Below are 22,003 nucleotides of genomic sequence, written 5' to 3'. Positions count from 1 at the left end.
TTATATACATACCGCCCCATAGCCAAAGCTCTCTGGGCAGTTTACATGTTTCTTTACCATGTAAGGTGAAAGCAGTTCAAATCTTTAAAAAGGTGGGGAGTGACTACAGCCTTACAAATGCATTTACACAAGTTATTCGCCTAGCAAAATTCTTACTAGCCTGCCCACCCACCACTAAATACATGAATTTAATATCAACATCATCATCGCAATCTCTAAAACTCTAATTTCAGAACTTTTAAAAATTGGTTAAAAACACAACTGTTCTGGTATTACAAAAACCTATTTGGTGATTATTTTAATTTTTGTTTTGTGAAGGTTTTTTTTTTTTAAAAAAGCTGCATAGCTCACAATAAAAACTTAAAAAATAAACACTGAATCCTCTAATGCCAGAACTTTAAGATCACAGAAAAATTGTTCTGGGATTAGACAGGACTGAAAATAAAATATTTGTTCCTTCATTTTTTATATTTTGTAGTAAAAGAGCAACACTTTACCTTTTTGCAAAGGAGGTTTTTTCTCTCCCTCCTTTTCTGGTCCCCAACACATATTTAGAATCCACTCTGAATTCTTGGTTCATTGATTAAATTTTATGTGTCCATTTGTGTCCGCTTGATGTTCAAAAGCAAAGACTGGGTGTCCATTTGGACACACAAATTATTATTTTTTAAAAAATGTGTTGCTAGTGGGATGTGCTAGTCATTAAGTCACAACTCAGGGCTGGGAAAGATCTATGGCTAAAGAATTCAAAGGCCCTCCTCCGGGTGCCTACTCGGAGGGAAGCTGGGAGGCTGGCAACACGGGAGAGGGCCTTCTCAATGGTGGCCCCCAAATTATGGAATTATCTCTCTGACGAGGTGCTAACACTGTTATCTTTTCACTGCCAGGTCAAGACTTTCCTCTACTCCCAGGCATTTTAGCATGTTTTAGTTGGCTTTTAAATAAGTGTTTTTAAATTTGTTTATTTGTTTTTAATGTTTTAATTGTTGTAAACTGCTCAGAGAGCTTTGGCTATGGGGCAGTATACAAATGTAATAAATAAATAAATAAATAAATTCAGTCGGGGTACTGACAAATTAATGCACAAATGAATGAATGAATACTTGAGAATTCCATTCCCATTGATAAGTTGTGAATTTGCCCCTCACCAACAGTGTGGAAGTCTCTTGAGAGGCTTCCTCCCAAAGGGATCTGGTGGAACAGAACTTCCTTGGCCCTCCTGGGCAATCATGAAAGGGCTGGCAGACGGGTATTTTGGCTGGCACCACCCACTCTTCTGCCTCCCTTCTTTGTGCAGTCCCTGCCCTCACACATTTGGCAGGGGGGTAATGCTAGTCACCCTTCTTGGGGGCAGAGTAGGGATAGGGGGTGGGCATCCTTCATTGGATCCTCTTTTTTTCCCCACTCCACACACTCTCTGGAATTCCAGTTGGCTCTTTTGTGTGTAGATTTCTCCTTTAGCCTCACCCACGCTATATATTTAAACCAGTATCATTCGACTTTAAGCAATCATGGCTTTCCACAAAGAATCCTGGAAAGCAGTTATGTTAAGGATGGTGAGAGTTGTCAGGAGACTCCTATTCCCCTCACAGAGCTGCAATTCCCATTTCCAAGCGTTCCTTGAGAAGTGGGATTCATTGTTAAGCCGCTCAATCTACATAGCGCCAGGCGCTGACCTTTCCTGAATGTTGAAAGTAGCAGATGCTGCAATTCCTCATGTAAGAAGCTTAGAGGATCCAGTTGGACAGTCATATCCCCAGGATATTTTTTTTTAAAAAAAACAACTCCTTCATTCCAGGGATGTAAAGGCAGACAGTCACCACTCAAATGGATGAGAAATGTACTCTGTGCATGCTCCAGTGGTGCTGATTATTTCACACATTCCTGAGCTTGAACACTTTCCCAGGAAGCAAGGCCCAGGACTGAATGCTGGCAGCTCCATTTTAGAATCTGTGGCCTCTTGCAGAGGCCTGGTTCAATGCATGGAGCTCAGAGAGAGGGCTCGCGGATACAACCCACCCCCAGTCCTTGCCCACTTGTTGATTATTTCCAGGTGTGTGTAATGAACAGGTGAAGGGGTTACACAGAACAATATAGATTTTGGGAAGGGATATGAAGAGAGATTGAGATCACAGTAGCACGTTGCCTAAAAACTGGCTAGGAAAACATGCATGAGATGTTGAACTTTAAAATAAGTACCCAGCTTTCAAAAATAGGCTTCTCCCTGTGCTTTATTTTGGACTAGGGTTGTTGCCAGAAACTATTTCCGCATTCCACTGACGTGTAGCATGCAGGGTGCAGACTGAGAGATACCGTGGGCCTGAGCTGTGAGGCATGCGGTAGACAAGCACCATTCCGCACCTGCGCCATTTGCCTTCTTCAAAGAGTTGTACCTCATCAGCGCTCTTTGCCATATCACAATCCTCCTGTATGAACTTCCACAGGCCAGCCTCACTCTGATTAGCATTCTTGAGAGTGACTTTTATGAAGCCTTGAGATTACAAATCCCATTTATGCAATATGATCGCCAGGGAACCATCCAATCACAAAAGCATGCTTGGCCTCCGATTACAGCGAGTAGTTGGCCATACTAAAGAAATCAACTTGCAATCAGAAACCCCTGAAAGTCAATTTGGCAGCTGGAGTGTCCATCAAAATTTGTTGCTCAAGACCGAAGGACGGAACTGCAACCTGGAATTGCTCTGGAATAAAACACTCAAAGTCCATTTATCCATCAATATACCCAAACCCAGGAAGATGTCACAGAAGCACAGACTCTTTTCATTCTCTGTATATTATTTCCCCCCTTGTTCCTCCCACACACATACACCCCCGTCTGCATTTCCTGGCTATTTTTGTGGAGATACAGTCTTCCTGGCATTTAACCTAAATCTCGCTTCCTGCAATTTAAAACCATACAGAACAGTCATTTGAGACAAACGGTTGAGTCAGAAGATAGCAAAGATCAAATCCATGCCCAATGATAAAAAGCATTCCATTTTGTTGTTGTTTCGGCTACTGTTTCGACTCTTTGCTTTTTATGGTTCAGGAGATCTCGCATAATTACCAAATGTCACTTTCTTCCCATCCCTCGAAATAATCATCATTGCAGCTCCTCCTGAGGAAGTCAGCCAGGATTAAATGCCAAGTGAGACATGACAGTAATATGCACTGTGGCATTTATGCTGGTGGTGAGTGTGTGTGTTTCCCCCCCCCCCCAGGAATGATTCATATCTTTATTATACCTTATAAAAATGGCTTGAAATCAGCCATTAGGAGCCCATCCTCAGGAGTGAATTAAACCTAACAGAAGCAATGGGGAGCTAACATTGTACAGCCAAAGTCCTGACAGATTAGTCTAAATTAATATGTGAATTTCAGGTCTCCCTCTCCACTGTCTCTCCAGATTCAGAGGCAGGAAGCTTCTCTGAATGCCAGTTGCTGTAAACCACAGGAGGGGAGAGTGCTCTTGCGCTCAGTGGTTGCTTGTGGGCTTCCCAGAAGAGGCTTCTAGTTGGCCACTGTGAGGACAAGATGCTGGACTAGACGGGCCATTGGCCTGATCCAGCAGGCTCTTCCTATGTTCTTATGAGCATAGGACTGTAGTCTTACGGAGTGTTTTATATTATTGTATATATGTTCTTAATCCAGTGAATTCCAGTTGCTGGGAATCACAGGTAAGGAGAGTGCTGTTGCACTCAGGTCCTGCTTGAAGGATTCCCATGGGCACTGGATTCCTGCATTGAGCAGGGGGTTGGACTAGATGGCCTTATTGGCCCCTTCCAACTCTACTATTCTGTGAACCTGTAAGAACAGGATGCTGGACTAGATGGGCCTTTATGGGTACTTCTTTATGTTCTCATGTTGTTATGTTGTTAGTAAGGCTACTAAAAGAAACTCTTAAAATGGTTAAAGAGAGAAGGAAAGCAAAAGCAAAAGGAGATAGAAACACAGTCAGAACCCTAAATGAAACAATACAACGACTAGTACGTAGGGACGAATAAAACTATTAAAATAGTTATTGTATAGAAATAGAAAAAGGACAACAAAATGGGAAGAACAAGAGCCCTATTCCAAAAGATTAGAGAAATGAAAGGGAAATTTAAACCAAGAATAGGGATGTTGAATAATCAACAGGCGAACACACTGACTGACTGAGATGAAATAAAAGGAAGATGGAAGCAATACACTGAAGAACTCTGTAAAAGAGATGCCAGAATGACAGATTCATTCACGGAGGAAGCATATGAAGAACCAGAAATTTTAGAATGTGAAGTAAAAGCTGCACTTAAAATACTTGGAAAAAACAAATCACCAGGAATAGATGGCATACCAATAGAGTTGCTACAAGCTACTGAATCTGTCTAAATTTGTCAAGAAATATGGAAAACTAAACAATAGCCCACAGACTGGAAGCGTTCAATATACATCCCAATTCCAAAGAAAGGGGATCCTGTTTTGTTGACAGTTTTGATTAATGTACACATTTTTTGCAAGCAATTTCTTTTAACATAATGCATTTTTGTATGTTACTTTCACCAATTATTCATTTTTGTGCATTTTCCATGAATATATGCATTTTTGCAAACGTTGTTTGAATAAGTGCAAATTTTGAAGAATGGTTGTGTTTTGGTTCTCCTCTCATTAAGAAAGGCTAATGTGGGATATACAGAATAGTCCTTACGCTGCCAAGAACACAAGGAAGATTTCTTCCAATGTTTCATTCATGGAGGGTAATGCTATCCATGACTGCTAGTCATAATGGCCATGTTCTCCTTCCCCTGTATGCCTCTGAATACCAGTTGCTGGAAACCACAGGAGGAGAGAGTTGCTATGGCGTGCAGGTCCTGCTTGCAATCTTCCCAGAAGAGGCGTCTGGTTGGCCACTGTGAGAACAGGATGCTGGACTTTGCTGGACCTTTGCTCTAATCCAGCCATCAAGCTGTCCTTATGCTCATGCATAACCTCTGCCACTTGCAGGATTCATTTTTGCCAACATAAGCTGAAACTTGAATTCGCTGCATGGCTTATGTAAAACAGCATGTGGTGAAATTGCAAGTAGTTTCCCACCCCTGCTATCACACACCCGGCAGTCGCCCAAATTGGCCTGAAGATCCAGCCCGACAATAAATGATGTAGATCGATACAAAGATACTGACAGGCTCAGATCCATCAAGAGAGACCTGAAACAAAATGGCCTTTTTAAATGAATGATCAATGACCCCACTTCCTGTCTCTCCCCATGAACTGCCACAGCCTCATTGTTTTCGACAAGTCGATATGAACATACAGCGTATGCCACCGGTGGTAAGTTTTTAATGCTTACCCAGCTGGAGGAAAACCCTAAACAGCCGTGCAAATGAGCTGTAAGGGAAAATCTAAGTGCTTCCAAGAACCAGAACGTTTTCCCCACCCTAACTTAATAGATAGTTTGCTGGTAAGCTTTGCCAGTGTCAAAATTAGATCAGCCTGCAACAGGAGTGCTGGGCAGGCAGGACTGGGATCTAATTAGTGGCTTGTTTGTTTATGATTTTGCTGTTAATTGGGAACGCTTGCATGGCTTGGGCAATGTGGTTGGGGTCAGAGAGAAATGGAGAAATAGCCAAGCAAAGGAAGCTATCAGCAGCCCGTGTGAACCTAACTCAGCTGTCTAAAAACCACATCCGTGCCATACACTTAAAGCCTGATTACACCACTTGAACTGTCATAACTTCCCACAAAGGATTGCGGGAATTGTAGGTAGCTTCTAGAATCTGGGTTCAAAGCCCACCTCAATCCTTAACTCAGGGTCTATGTTCACATAATCTCTGGGAATGTGGCCATCCTGTGCATGCCAGCTCCCAGCCAGTGGCCAAGTGGGATGGTACCACAAAAAAAAAACACAATGTACCTGGATCCTGTGCATGGCGTGTGGATTCACACAACTACCTGTCAGCAGGCTAGGAACTGATACAGAGGCTCTTCCCATTACTACATGAGCTGAAGTGGACTTTGATTTGAGATAATTTCCTGCCTTGCAGGGGTGGATAGAAATATCTGCAATTTAAGAGTAAGATGTACTTGTATGTGCCTTTCCCAAAATGATTCATGGTATATAGCAGGGATGAGGAACTTCCGGCCCAGGGCCAAATGAGTCCCTCTAGCTCTCTCTTCCTGGCCTTCAGAACTCTGTCTAGGTTACATACCCTCCTCGGGCCACATCACTTGCCACTTTCAGCACCTTGGACAGCTCCTTGAAAGTCCAGACTAAAAACCGGTGCGGATGCACTGCCCCACTGTCATCGGAGCCCCCAACCTCCACTGCCTCACCGGCCCTGCTTTGCACCCTCCTTGAGTGTTTCTGCCTGGCTGCAATGTGCCTTTGAACTCTATTGATGTTTCTCGCTTGCATGGATGCAGGATGGGAAGGACGGTGCATACATAGAGCCACCAGCCTACTGAACAAAAGGTGAGATTCACAGTGGTTCCTCTGCCATCTTTTGCCTCTGTTTCTGGGCTTGCTGGGTTCTTCCATCTTTCCTCTGCCATACATCTTCTCCTTCTGCTGCTTCTGGATCTGCCTATGTTGTGTGAGGTGTTGGGCAATTGCAAAGCTGTCTGCATGGGACTGCCACTGCAGCTGTAGCTAGTACAGTGTGTGATGGCCTGCCTTTTGCAGGAAGCCAGATTTCGACTGGACATCAGGAAAAACTTCCTAACTGTTACAGCTATATGACAATGAAACCAATTACCTAGAGAGGTAGTGCGCTCTCCGACAATGGAGGCGTTCAAGAGGCAGCTGGACAGACATCTGTTGGGGATGCTTTAGTTTGGATTCTTGCATTGAGCAGGGGGTTGGACTGGATGGCCTTATAGGCCCCTTCCAACTCTACTATTCCATGATGGCCTATAGCTCCTTTTCTGTATAAATCCTATTTCCATTGGGGACCTCAGGGTTATGGGTTGCACTCCCTGCTGAAACACGAGAGGCTCCATCTATATTGGCATCCCGGCAGCATGTGAAGTTCCTTACACTGGCATTCGCTTGATCTCTCAAGCTGAGCCTCCTGCTTCAATTGCTGTGCTGGTTCAATGGGATTGTTTTACTGTGTGTGTTTAATTAGGAACATAGAAAACTACCTTACACTGAGTCTGACCTTTGGTGCATCCAGCTCATTATTGTCTACAGTGACTGGCAGCAGCTCTCCAGGATTTTAGGCAGGAGTCTCTCCCAGGACGAGCTGGGAGTTGAGCCTGGGGCCTTCTGCATACAGAGCTGATGCTCTGCGACTGAGCAATGGCTCTTTGCTGTGTGATGGGTATATGCTCAAGGCTGTGTAACCAGCAGGTTTTGCACATGATATCATCAGAATCAATAATGCTTTGAGTCCTGGAGACAAAAACCATGGAGCATTTCTGGATGAACACAACATGCATTCAATTAAAAAAATCAATACGAGTTTTAGAAGCTCTGCCTACAATTTCAGAACACAATCCTGCATTCATAGAACATTCATGTAGGTGGGATATAGAAAGCTGCCTTATCCCGAGTCAGGGCATCAGGGGATCTAGGCCAGTATTACCTACACTGATTGGCAGAGGCTCTCCAGCTTTTGGTGGCAGGGGTCTCTCTCAACCCTAGCTGGAGATGGCCAGGGATTGATCTTAAGAACATAAGAACATAAGAAGAGCCTGCTGGATCAGGCCAGTGGCCCATCTAGTCCAACATCCTGTTAAAACCTTAACGCACTTACTAGGGAGTCAAACCGCATTTGGGGAAAATTGAGTTTAATTCCAAGTAAACATCCATGAGATTGCAATTCATGTGTAAGAAGAATTTTGTGACAATCTTTGGGAAAAGATGGGGGACTGGAGAAGACTGGCCCTGGGGGTGAGTACTTGAGCATCTGGGTGCTTGCTTGCTCACTCGTCTAAGTTGCTGTCTTTTGATCCACCTGAGGTCCCAGGTAAGTGCTGCAAGGACTGAGACCCCCTGCCTGACCCTGAATCCAGAAAGAGGCTGCAGTCAATCTTGCATCAGCTCCTGGCTGGGTCAGGGGTAGTAAAAGCATGGCTGCCCTTAGGGGTCATCCCTTGGGGAGGCCCTTAGGGGGTGCTACCCGCTTCTATTTTTTGAAAGGAGGAGATTGGTAGTGGGGAAGGAGTACAGTGCATGTGTAGTTCCTGCACAGGCCAAGAGCCTGTGCAGTGAACTGAGTGATAGGAGACAGTTGCCAGATGCCTTCAGAGTGAGTATACAACTGGCAGAAGGTTGGCCCTCCCTGGGTGTGAAACAAGGGGGGAGCAGATGTGCCCTGTGTGAAAAAATATTGAGTGGGTCTGACTGTTCCCAATTCTCACAGAGGCCTACTAGGATAATTTGTTCAGGTAGGTTTTGTTCATGGGCTCTTGTTATGTCCACATCAGGTGTTTAGGAGGAGTCTTAGTGAGGAGGGACATGGGTGATGCCACCCCAATCTCAGTAATCATGGGCAGAGTGAGGTATAGCCATGGGGAGGTGGTGAGCTACCATAGACGATGAAGGCAAGGCTATCTACACATTGTTCCTTGCTCCTACTCCTCCCATGGATGGGTTCCTCATTGCTTATCTGCTGTGGCCACTGGCCTGTGTGTGCTGTTGTTTAACACCAGATTTGTACACAACAAGACCACATTTGAGGTTATGAGGGTGCCGATTTGGTGTGCATTACCAAGACCTGGGTGGGTGAGCTGGGAGGAGTTGATCTGACCTGCTTTGCCCACCTGGATACTCAGTGCAACACCAGCACAGGCTGCAGGGACGGGGGGGGGGAAGAGTTGCTGTGGTCTATAGAGCTTCCATCTCTGTCACCAGGAAACCACTCTGTCTTGGAGCTGGCTATGAGGGCCTGCACCTGGTGTCGGGCCAAGGAGACAGTAAGCTACCGTTGCTGCTGGTGTACCATCCATACTGCTGCCCAGCAGCTTCTTGGAACAAACTGGCAGAGGCCGTCTCAGCTGCGGTGCTGGAGGAGCCCAGAACTATAGTCCTGGGTGATTTCAATGTCCATGCTGAGGTTACCTCTGGTGTTCCAGCTTGGGACTTCATGGCCTCCATGACAACCATGGGGCTGTCTCAAGTTGTCACTTGCCCAAAGCATAAGGCAGGGCACACCCTCAACTCTGTCTTTGCTGTAGATGGAGGAAGGGGTGATTTGGAGATGGGGGATGGATGTCACCCCATTGTCATGGTCAGACCACTTCCTGGTGAAGTTTAGACTTGTGGCTCTGATCTACCCCTGCAGGGATGGTGGACAGATTAAGATGGCCCACATTGGAAATTAATGGAATCTACTGTATTCCTGAATGCCCTGGGGGAGTTCCTAGTAAATAGAGCAGGTGACCCTGTTGAAGCCCTTGTCATGATGTACAACAATGAGGTCCGTCGGGCTCTTAATGCGGTTGCCCCTGAGCACTCTCTCCAGGATTGTGGAGCCCAGTTTGGACCTTGGTACACCAGTGAACTAAACGAGAATGAAATAGGCTGGACAATGGGTAGAGTGCAAGTGGTGAAAGACGTGCTGTGAGGTTGATCAAGCACAAGTAAAACAACATTACTATGCTTACTGTGTAGCAGCAGTGAGGGCGGCAAAGAAGACTCAATACTCAAGTAACTGTCCAGTGGAGCTTTTCTGTATTCTCAGGAGTCTGTTGACGTCAGGTCCAGGAAATGGAGTTTTAGACCCTTCGGAGGCCCACTGTGAATTGTTTGCAAGGCACTTTGAGGATAAAGTTGCTCGCCTCCGCAGCAGTCTTGATGCCCCATTGACATCTACTATAGTCCCCAATGAGGTGTCCAGTGCAACATCTGCTGCAACTTCTTGGGATCAGTTTCACTTGATGAGGCCTGATGATATATACAAGGTGCTTGCGATGATACGGCCAGCAATGTGTCCTCTCGACCCTTGCCCTTCTTGGCTTATCAAAGCTTGCCAAGGGGTTATGACCGAGTGGATCCAGGGTGTGGTCAATGCATTGCAGGAGGGAGTGGTTTGACCTGCCCTGTAAGAGGCGGTGATCTGACCACTCCTGAAAAAGCCTTTTTATGCTCCCAGGCATTTTAATCTTTTAATTTTCTTAATCTTTCTACTTTTAACATGTATCCTTCTTAATTTGTGTTGTATTTCGTTTTTGTTGTGCTTTCTGTTGTTTGTTTGTACATGTTTTTGTGATTTTTTACTATGATATATTGTATTTTATCTTGTTTGTTCACCGCCCTGAGAGCTATTCTGCTAAGGGCGGTATACAAATTGAAATAATAAAATAAACAAAATATAATAAATAAATAAAATCTTGTAAGTTCAGGTCTGTGGCTTCCTTTATGGAATCAATCCATCTCTTGTTTGGTCTTCCTCTTTTTCTACTCCCTTCTGTTTTTCTCAGCATCATTGTCTTTTCTAGTGAATCATGTCTTCTCGTTATGTGTCCAAAGTATGATGACTTCAGTTTCATCATTTTCGCTTCTAGTGATAGCGCTGCTAGAGTGCAGCTATCCTTACAATGGCCCTATGCAGCAGGCCTGCAAAGTCTCCCCATACTGCAAATGGGAGGGGCTGAGATTGAGCAGCTTCTCCGTGGCCAACTAGTGTAGCCAAGGGCAAGATTTGAAACATGGACTTCCCAGATCAGCCTCTGAGCTCTGGAAGTACTAGTGGGCTTCACCCCAGCATGTGACAAGAGATGGGCAAGAAAGTCAGTGTGGCTCGTCTTTTAATGCAAATCTATGTAAGCTGCACTTCCTGAAATAATACTGGGTCACAGCTGTCTTTTGAAATTCATACTTCTCCAAATTTTGGGATGCAGTTCTCCAACCAAAAAATGGGGAAAGTATGCATAAAAAAATTGTGTGTTAGTTAAAATAACATACTAAAAAGGTTTATATTACCTTTTTTGCAAATTTTTTGAAATTGTTTGCAAAAATGTGCATATTAGGCAAAAAGGCTTACAAAATGATGGGCCACTGGCCTGATCCAGCAGGCTCTTCTTATGTTCTTATGTTCTTATGTTTTGGTGAGGACTTTTTTTTAAACTGAACTTAAAATTGGGAGAGACCAAAATGGTCAGATTTGTCCATCCCTACATACGACTTCCTCCCCACACACACACACAAACACAAAGGGAGGTTTGTGTGTGACTCAAAGCACAAGGCCAAAGGCAGCAGGCAGAAATTGATTCTTATTCAAGAGACACCCCCACTCCTTCTTGGCCCTGAGAGGATTTGCATTCCTGTAAAACATCCGCTCATGCAGCATGCAGGACGGACCTGAGGAGTGATCACATTCGCAGCCCATATAGGCAGCATCACATTCTTTCTCCTGCTCAGCCATAAGTACTGAAAGGGTTCTGCTTTGATATTCATGAAGAAGAGGCTCCTGCAAATGAAAGGAAATTGCTCCCCTCAGACTCTCCAGAAAGCAAGTAACAGGACTGCTGGTATGCAAAGCCCATGTAGGCAACAGATAAAAACAGCCCCAGAATGCTCTCAGTGGCTCACAGTGAACCCATGGCTGTTCTAAGCACCTCTCTGATGGTCCTCTGGATTTCAGGATTCATGGCATGCACAATGAAGTGTGCATGGGGAAGGCATGCAGCTCAGTGGCAGAACACCTGCTTTACATACAGCAGCTTTCAGGTTCAGTCCCCAGCATCTCCAGATAAGGCGAAGAATGTCCCTTGCCGGGAACCCTTGGGGACTTCAGGGTCAGGAGCCAGTGATACCCATTCTGAGGGGGAAGATCCCCCTGAAACTCTTTGTTGTTGTTATCTGCCTTCAAGTCGACTATGACTTATGGCGACCCTATGAATCAGCAACCTCCAAGAGCATCTGTCGTGAACCACCCTGTTCAGATCTTGTAAGTTCAGGTCTGTGGCTCCCTTTATGGAATTTTGGCCTTCCTCTTTTTCTACTCCCTTCTGTTTTCCCCAGCATTATTGTCTTCTCTAGTGAATTATGTCTTCTCATGATGTGTCGAAAGTATGACCACCTCAGTTTCGTCATTTTAGCTTCTAGTGATGGTTCTGATTTAATTTGTTCTAACACCCAATTATTTGTCTTATTTGCAGTCCATGGTATGCACAAAGCTCTCCTCCAACACCACATTTCAAATGAGTTGATTTTTCTCTTATCTGCTTTTTTCACTCTCCAACTTTCACATCCATAAATAGAGATGGGGAATACCATGGTCTGAATGATCCTGACTTTAGTGTTCAGTGATACATCTTTGCATTTGAGGACCTTTTCTAGTTCTCTCACAGCTGCCCTCCCCAGTCCTAGCCTTCTGATTTCTTGACTATTATCTCCATTTTGGTTAATGACTATGCCAAGGTATTGATAATCCTTGACAAATTCTATGTCCTCATTGTCAACTTTAAAGTGACATAAATCTTCTTTGACAGTGTTTAAATGTCAGAGAAAAATGCTTTGGCTTACCTCACAGGAGCCATTCTACTTATTTCCCCACCTATGTCTCACTGCAATATCAAATTATCAAGTGAGAATCCCCCTCGATTATTCCATCTGCTGTGCATGCCAAGTTGGGTGCTCTACAGTTCTGCCACTGACCCTGTTAGGAAAGACAGAGCTTTAAAAATGGGCAAATTGTCCTGCTGCGCCACATGACTATAGCCCACCTCCACAGTTCTGGGACGAGGGGGAATGTCTTCCACATCAGAAGACGTTAATTCCCACCCACCCCAACCCTGGCTGTCATGATCCTGAGACATTGCTACTCAGGCCTTGTTAGGCTCCATCATTTTATCATACTGTCTTGCTATCTACTTTGTGGGAGATATGGTCAAAGTTTCATCGTAGAGGTGAGGAGATCAGTTTGCCAGAGAAGCCAGTCAAAAACTGGAACAGTCTAGCTACCTTATACTTTGTGGGGATTTCTGTTTGCTTTCTTATTAAATTAAAGGAGAGCCTTTCAGTACCACTCTGCATTGTGTAGATCTCAGCAGCATGCAATTAACAGGAAATCTTTGCATTAGCCACTAATTTTGAGAACTTCACAGAAAAAAAGTCCAAGCACAACACAATCAGAAATGTCAACAGAAACTCACGCTCTCAAAGATCCAGCGAAAAGCCATCCTTCCTCCCCTTTTAGAGAAATCAATGTTTCCTTGAACCATTTGGCTCTCAAATAATGCACAGCTAAGGGGAATGGAATTGATTTGATTTCTTCCCTGCTTCTAAACAAAGCTGGAAAGTAAGCGGAGTGATTAAAGCCAGATATTTAAGAATGTCTCAATAATAATAATAATAATAATAATAATAATAATAATAAGAGGAAGAAGAAGAAGAAGAAGAACAAGAAGAAGAAGAAGAAGAACAACAACAACAACAACAACAACCACAACAACAAAGGTTTGGATAATGTGTCTAAAATGCATTTACCCCCAACAGCTTTCATTAAGGTGTAACAGAATCGCTTTTTCAGATGTCTTAATCGTATTCACAATGTTGTTCCCACTCTTGTAGGTGGGGGTGGATTAGCTTTCACACCCTCCTCTCTAAGAAGACTCAGGAAGTTGTCTCCCAAAGGGAGGAGTCTGAGGAAGTGTCATGTGGGAGCTGTGGGGCCAATGGGAGGGGGATCAGAGCTGGCCTGATCAGCCAAATCCTCCCCCAAATCTTCCCCTTTGTCTTTTGTTGTGCTCTTCTTCCCTCTCTACATGCAATGTGGGTTTGGCCAGTTGCCTGTTGAAGGGGCTATGTAGGAGGTTGTGGGTTTCCTTGACTGGCCGTAGGATCCTGTGATGCCCCTGTATTTTGATAACTGTAAATATGGTAAGTGCAGGTTTATTAAAGTATACATGGTAAATGGATTGAGTGAGAGGGTGGAGTACATGGGCTAGAATGCTGGAGAATGCTGTATGATGATTGGCTGAGCGTTTGAGTGGCTGAAGGTATAAATGAGAGGATGACAGTTGAGAGAGGGTTGGTTGTGGAGTTTGGGTTTTGGAGTTGGTTGTGGGTTGGATTATATTTGGCTTGTATTGAGGCAGATTATATATGACTAGAAACATAAAGAGGAACACAATATATGAAACCATACGCTTGTTAAATATCCCATAAGTAATCTTGTTATTTCCTGGTGTTTATAAATAAATATTTTCTTGGTTTACCAAAAACCTGATCCTTGGCTGGGGCTTACACAGACCAGAAGGGAGGGCAGTGTACTTACCAAGGTTGGGAAAGAGTATCAATGGTGGCAGCAGTGAAGAGATAGTGTATCATCAAGTATCCAGGGCAGCCCAGGGCTGTATGCTTTATAGACAAAGATACAGGGGGGTTGTGGCCTGCAAGTGCACCCAGCCACAAAGTAACAATAAGCCAGAAGGGGACTAAGGCAAAGTCCTAAGGCAATATTGTGAAACAGGGAGTGGCTGGTGCTGCTGCCTAGCAGTGGGATCTTGCGAGATCTGTGCTAGAGCCGGTGAGAGAACAAATAAAACTGAAGATCCTGACTGGAGGGTCCTGACAAGTGGTGGTCTGAGGTGGGATCCTCACAGATCCCTCCCTTTTTTGCCTACTTCACACCATTGGGATGATTTCGTTGGGCTTTTGGGAGTGGCATGGTTTGTTGCCCTTTACGGCATGGCGTCCGGGCAGGGGAGGAAGGTGGGGAGACAAACCCTTAGGTATACTGAGTCATGATTGGGTGATGGGCACCCTTTAGGCACCTGTCAGTGCTCTGTGCCTGGTGGACAGGGAGGGGAGCTTTGGAGCAAAAAATCTGAATTTCACATATACGCTCATGGGGTCTGACCTGGCGGTGACCGACCAGGAGAGAGACCTCGGGGTTGTAGTGGACAGCACGATGAAAATGTCGACCCAGTGTGCGGCAGCTGTGAAAAAGGCAAATTCCATGCTAGCAATAATTAGGAAAGGTATTGAAAATAAAACAGCCGATATCATAATGCCGTTGTATAAATCTATGGTGCGGCCGCATTTGGAATACTGTGTACAGTTCTGGTCGCCTCATCTCAAAAAGGATATTCTAGAGTTGGAAAAGGTTCAGAAGAGGGCAACCAGAATGATCAAGGGGATGGAGCGACTCCCTTACGAGGAAAGGTTGCAGCATTTGGGGCTTTTTAGTTTAGAGAAAAGGCGGGTCAGAGGAGACATGATAGAAGTGTATAAAATTATGCATGGCATTGAGAAAGTGGATAGAGAAAAGTTCTTCTCCCTCTCTCATAATACTAGAACTCGTGGACATTCAAAGAAGCTGAATGTTGGAAGATTCAGGACAGACAAAAGGAAGTACTTCTTTACTCAGCGCATAGTTAAACTATGGAATTTGCTCCCACAAGATGCAGTAATGGCCACCAGCTTGGATGGCTTTAAAAGAAGATTAGACAAATTCATGGAGGACAGGGCTATCAATGGCTACTAGCCATGATGGCTGTGCTCTGCCAGCCTAGTCAGAGGCAGCATGCTTCTGAAAACCAGTTGCCGGAAGCCTCAGGAGGGGAGAGTGTTCTTGCACTCGGGTCCTGCTTGCGGGCTTCCCCCAGGCACCTGGTTGGCCACTGTGAGAACAGGATGCTGGACTAGATGGGCCACTGGCCTGATCCAGCAGGCTCTTCTTATGTTCTTATGCTCATCTGGGGTGAGAGCTGATACCACGGGGCCCGGGTGCGTGTGTTGGGTCCAGACCCAAGGCTCACCTAGCAAGGAGGGAGCCACTACTTCTCCATTCTCGGCTAGGAAGCCACAGCCGGTGGCTGCTTCATGGGGCCTGGGGGGACGTGCCTCCCGACCAGAATGAGTTAAAATATTCACCTGCCCATACTTTATGAATTTGGTCAATTTGGTTTTCAGTCCCCCCGAGTCGTTATATTTAAATAAATATAGCCTTTATCCCAATGTTAGTGTCTCATCCGTTTCCTTTGCAGGTACAACGGCAATGAATATGGTTCGCAGCAGGATCCATCCCTAACATTCACACACATCCATCCATTGTGCTGCCTGAAAGACCTCAACACTGACACCTATGTGATCCGAGGGATTCAGGACAGTCCAAAGGAAGTCTTTTTTTATTTTTTGACACAATGCATTGCTGAACTATGGAATTTGCTACCACAAAATGTGGTAATGACCACCAACTCTGATGGCTTTAAAAGAGGATTAGACAAAGCCCTGGAAGGATAACAGGGTCAAACCTGGGAGATTCAGCCTCTAAAACCAGCTCTCTACCATTGAGCAAATGGACACCAAACGATGCCTTATATGAGTCAGACCACTGGTCTATCAAGCTCAGCATTGTCTATACTGACTGGCAGTGACTCTTCCGTGTTTCAGATGAGGGTTCTTTCTTAGCCATACCTGCAGATGCTGGGTACTGAGCTCGAGCTCTTCGGCATGCAAAACATGCGCTCTACTGCTGTGCAAAACTTTTGTGTCATGTCATGTCTGTACAACAAGAGGTGGCTGATGTGAACTTGCTTACTGGAATGATCCACCAACATGTGTTAAATTTGCAAAGCGAACATGTGTATTCCATAGGGTCTCCTCACAGGTAAGTGTTTTAATGGAACAGAGCAAAGTCCACTGAGTACATCATTATTGAGAAAGCTTATAACAACCAGCAAGCAATTGGTGGTTCATCAGAAAATGGCCAGTGACCTACTACTGGACCATAACACCCCTTCCTCCCTAGGGCATACTTGGCTAACCAGATGTTTCAGACTAAAAGTCCCATCATCCCTGACCCTTGGCCATGCAAGTTGGGGCTGATGGGAGTTGGAGTCCCACAGCATCTGGAGGACAACCATTTGGCAAATGTGAAATAATACTAATCGCAATTAAGCTCTGTATCTTTTCTTTGCATGCCAATAGCACTACTGATGAAATAACATCCGTAACCCAACAGGGATCATGCAAATTTTACTACCCCCAATATCCTTAGAGTTTGTTTAATTATTAGTGCTTCCCTGGGCTTTTTATTCTTCCAGAAGATCAACAAATCAATAAAAAAATGAATGATGAAAATTCTCGTTTCCCCATTCCAGTTTCCAGAGCACATAAAGATGATGGATTAAGGCTTATACAATATCTGGTTCTCTTCAAGCTGTTGTATGACATTTTCGGTTTAATTAACACAGTACAATTAGCCATTAACTTTCATTATGGAGCCACTCATTTTGTGAAGAACCAGAGAGGGCCAGTTAAGAGTTCAAAGGGAGGAAACGGATCCCCCGCTTCTTCCAGCTTTTGTGTGACTCTGGTCTGGACTCACGATGGTGGACCTTGATTCCTGAACTCGATTTGGAATGGCCTCACTTCGAAGGAGCTAATCTGGGCTCAGTTCAGACTTGCCCAAAACTGAGACCCATCTAAATTGAGACATTTAAGTTGAGAGTTTCACCATGCTCCTGATCATGACAGTGGAAATATACTGAGGGTCCCAACCGCCTCAGAAATCCAGAGAATGGGCAACTGCACTTGGAATACTGTGCACGGTTCTGGTTACCTCACCTTAAAGAAGGGTATGGTAAAGATGCTACTTTTTGTGGAAGTGAATTCCATAGTTTTAACTGCATGCTGTGTGAAGTATTTCCTTTTGACTGCCTTGGATCTTCCTTTGCCCTTTTCTGAACCTTTTCCAGCTCTACAACATCTTTTTTGAATTATGATATTATTATACAAATTTATAGACTGCTTTGCAGCATAAAGCTATCAAAGAGGTGTACAAGATAAAGACAGAATACAACACACAAACACAAGCTCTAAAAACAATAAAATTAATTCAACAAACTCTAAAAACAATAAAACCATCCATCCAATTCCATGACTGGGAAGCATCTCAGGGAAAGCCTTCCCAAACAAAAATGTTTTCAGTAGGCACCTAAATATCATCACACGGCACCTATGTGATTTTGGCTTGTATTGATTCCAGAGGGCTGGAGCTGAAACACTAAAATCCCAGTTTCTAGTACAGGCCAAACGTACCTCTGCAGTGACCAAAACTATACACAGTATTCCATGTGTGGTCATGGATTTATAAAACAGCATTATTATTGCTGTGTGTATTTTTGTGTGCTTAATTTCATTTAAAGCAGCACCACAGCAAGCAGAGAGTGACAGCGGATGTTGAAATGCGAGTGTGCCAGCGTGTGCGTGCGTTTACCCAAGAAAGCAGGCTTTTACCCTGCATCAGCATCACTGAGACTAGAGACTTAGTAAAATGAGAAAAGCTACTTTATTTATAGAAATACATAGTAGATAGAAAGGCAAACCTAGTTCTAACTAACTAAGTTGGAGGTACAATGCCCAGATGTGGGAGTTAGCCCCGTGCTAGGAGAGAGAGCAGAGACAAAGGATGTCTCCTCTCTCCCGGATAGAGCGGAGAAGGAAGGAATGGAAAGGGCGGAAGGAGGAGGGGCAGGTAAGCTTCCCTTAAGACGTATCAGTCTAGAGACGGAAGTCAGTCAGTCAGAGCATCACAGGTAAAGGTAATCAAGCCTATCCATCTGGAGGACCCTCACTCTATCTCCCTTCTAGAACACAAACAAAAGAACAAAACAGGAGTTGCTCTTGCCCCACTTCCAACAATTATATTGGCAGTTCTATTGTCAGTTGCTTTCCTAAAGACTCCTGTCATTGAATTCTCCCTTTCCACAGCTGCTGCATACTGAGTTGACATTTTCATCAAGCTATCCACTACAACCCCAAAGTCTTGTTCCTGGTCAGCTACTGCCAGTTCAGACCCCATGAACATGCAGGTGAAATTAGGGGTGTGTGTGTGCATCACTTTATGTCATGCCCCTGTGCCCCTCAAGGCACCAGAAGTCACGCTTCAGACCCAATTCCCACCCTTAGGGTAATTGATCTGGAAACCCAATATCAAATTCCTCCTTGCCAAGGCTGTGTAAACTAACACCAACCCTGCAAGGTAGAAAGTAGGCTGCCACCACCCCTGTTACTGGTTCCACTCAGAGCTAGGGGAACTCTGAGCCCAGACAATAGGTAAACCAAGGTCCTAAAAGACAAGAGCCAAATTTACACTCCTTGTCAGGAAACCTCTGGTAAAACCCCACAAATTAGAATTAAGCTTTTAACTCCTTTTCCCTCTTTGGTAGTCGTAGCTGAGTTGGTCAAGGTGCTGGATTCAGAACCGCCCTTCCCCTCAATGAACACACCAGGTTAAATAGAAGTAGCTTTATTCAAAATATAAGTGCACATCAAAATATAGCAGCAAGTAATCCTTTAAGACCATACACCCAACAGGGGTTTAGGTACATCCAAGAGAATTCATTCACACAACAAGAAAATAACAACCTAGCTAACCTTCTCTACTTACACATGAGGTAGTTGGTTGCAGTGGCGTCTCTCCTAAGAGAGATTGGCATCAGTCACAAAGCAATGGAACCCTGCGTAGGTTACCTCCCATAGGCAACAGTCAGAAGGAACCTTTCAGAACCTTGATCTTCGACATGCTCCCTCCCTGGTGGTTTTTTGCCAAGCCTTAAAGACCTGGCTATTCAGGCAGGCCTATAAGATTGGGGTGGATTCGTTTTATGCTGTACTAATTGAAGGTTGGGTTTTTAGATTATTATGCTGTTGTTTTGATTTGTATATTGTGTTTTTTATTTTTGTACGTCGCCTAGAGTGTCCGTTAACCCGGACAGATAGGCGACTCAAAAATAAAATGTCATTATTATTATTATGTATGGTTGCTTACATTCCATCTGCTATTTCACTGCCCATTCACCTAGTCTGGAGAGATCCTTTTGCAGTGTCTGCTGAACAATTGGGTAGAATCATAGAATCACAGTAGAGTTGGAAGGGGCCTATATGGCCATTGAGTCCAACCCCCAATCTGTTGATCAGCAAACGTGGCCACCTCACTGCTCACCTCTAACTCCAGGCTACCCAGAGTTTCATCTGTGTGCTATTTTCACCAGGCTCCTTAAAGAAGCGAGAGAGTCCCCAGCAGAAACACACAGGCAGTATCCAGGATCAGGCCAGAGTCTACCTCACAACCAAGGGGGTTAGGCAAGCATCAGGGTCAGAGCAGTCCAGGGTTAGAAGCCAAGCGGTCTGTAAACAAGCAGGTCAGGGCAAGGCAAGAGACAAGTTCAGAGTGCACAGGTAATCTTTAGATAGGGCAGGTACAGAGCTTGCGTACAGACGTTGTTCCAGCAGCCTTTCCAACCTAGCAGTGGGGTTTTTACCCCGGAGTTACTGAACCACATCCCAAATCTCAGCTGACTCCCATTGATTGCCTGCAGCCAGACCTTTACTCCCGAGGAGGCCAGGCCTGTATTCAAGCACTCCTGCAGACGGGCCTGGTCTCCATCTGGTGTCAGAGGTGACGCCTCTCCCTCGGGCTTGGGGGCTGTTCAGCCTCGGTGTCAGAGGCAAACTGGCCCCGGGTGCAGATGGCCGTCCTGGGCTTCATCATAAGATCCTGGTTCCTCGCCCTTAGATGGCGCCCGAGCCAGGGCTGGGTCCAAGAGCGGAGCCTCCTGATCTTCCTCTGACTCCCCCGACTGGGACCTCACAATCTGGGAGCAAGGGGGGAAGTGAGATCTCCCTCGTTTTCTGGTTGTATTGCATTTTCAGATTTGTATTGCATTCTGCTGTGTTGGTATATTTGGATTTTATGCTGGGCTGGATTTGAATTATTTATTGTGGATTTCTGCCGTGTAACAGTTACGATTTTTATTGGTTTCTACAATGCCTGGACTTTTTTATGGGGTGTTTGGGATAAAAACAAATAAATAAATTCCTTACTCTTGCAGGCACACAATGAAGCCCTCAGAGGAAGATAGGGCGCTGCCTAATACCAAGTCAGGACCTTGGCCCACCTAGCTCAGTATTGTCTACACTGACTGGCAGCAGCTCTCCAGTACTCCAGGCAGCAAGTCTTTCAGAATTCCACCTGGAGATGCTGGGGATTGAACCTGGGACCTTCTACATGCCAAGCAGATGTTCTGCCTCTGAGCTGCAGCCCTTCCCCACCACACCTGATCAAGTATTTAAACCATTCATTCATAATGGTGCAGTTTACCATCTGTGCCCAGAAATCAAGGCTACCACTGGGTCCATTCCTTTTGGAGTAGGCACACCCAACCTCATAATTTCTTCCAGAGAGCCTCTGCCTTCTCCTCTCCAACAATGGCCCACACACTCTCATTCTGTGGTCTTCTGAAGGAACAAGGATACTTGGGAGATTTAGGAAAAAGCATGAAGAAACCTTGCACACGTCATCACAGTGGCACAGATTAGAGGGCCCAGAAGCCAAGGTTACCACTGAAGGAGGTTAAAACGCTGGCATGAGGGCTTTCAGGAGGGGCTGAACTGAAGCTGTCTTCTCAATATAGCCCAGCATGGCTGTTCTTGAGCTTTTCATCCAGCTAGATCTGATATTTTAAAAGTGTGGCTTGTGAGACCAGCGAAAACATCCACATAAGTGGCCTGAAGACACTGACGTTCAATTTCTGGAAATCACGGACAGAAATGCCCAAGCATCTCAGTAACTTGCAACCGATAAACAAGAGGGGAGATCTGCGACTAGTCCACTTCTAACTTCTCTCTCCCACACACTCTTCCCAATGTACTCTGAAACCTGCAAGTTGAGATCCAAGCAATTTGCAGAGTTGAAACCACTCTCTCCCTTGGAGACTCCACTCCAACCCACTCCTCTCCCCAAGTATTGAGCAAGCCCTTTCCATGTGCCTCTCTGTTCTACTAAAGCTTTAAAATTTGATGAAGAAGAAGAAAGTTGTTTTGTGATTATGATTAATTTATTTAAAATATTTAAACACTGACATTTGAGCCACCTGTATTCACATAACTCAATTCACTTTTCCTTACTGTTGTTATAAATGAATAGTTTAAATATTTGATCAATACTTGATTACTCAATTGGCCAAGTCTCCCCCTACCCCGCCGCCACTGAGTCACGCACACAGTCAAGTGGCAACCCTACATTTCTCCACTTATTTATTTATTTATTGCATTTGTATACCGCTCCAT

General features: G+C 44.8%; 1 protein-coding gene across 4 annotated transcripts in view; it reads right to left on the bottom strand.

Annotated features, from left to right (window-relative positions):
• Positions 1–22,003, bottom strand: part of MDGA2 (MAM domain containing glycosylphosphatidylinositol anchor 2) — a 588,493-nt gene that overhangs the window by 391,226 nt on the left and 175,264 nt on the right. Inside the window, exon 1 of one of the 4 annotated variants that reach the window (XM_061612638.1) lies at positions 13,412–13,516. The exons of 2 other annotated variants lie outside the window; for them this stretch is intronic. In XM_061612638.1, the coding sequence (XP_061468622.1) occupies positions 13,412–13,427 (16 nt within the window). In that variant the 5' untranslated portion in view covers positions 13,428–13,516. Of the gene's footprint in view, positions 1–11,281; positions 11,354–13,411; positions 13,517–22,003 lie in introns of those variants that run through there. One more of the 4 variants, XM_061612636.1, reaches the window with a different exon arrangement.

Source organism: Rhineura floridana, chromosome 2, assembly GCF_030035675.1.
Source record: "Rhineura floridana isolate rRhiFlo1 chromosome 2, rRhiFlo1.hap2, whole genome shotgun sequence".
Classification (NCBI taxonomy): Eukaryota; Metazoa; Chordata; class Lepidosauria; order Squamata; family Rhineuridae; genus Rhineura; species Rhineura floridana.
Note: the sequence above shows the minus strand (reverse complement) of the source record. Positions and strands in the feature narration are given on the sequence as shown.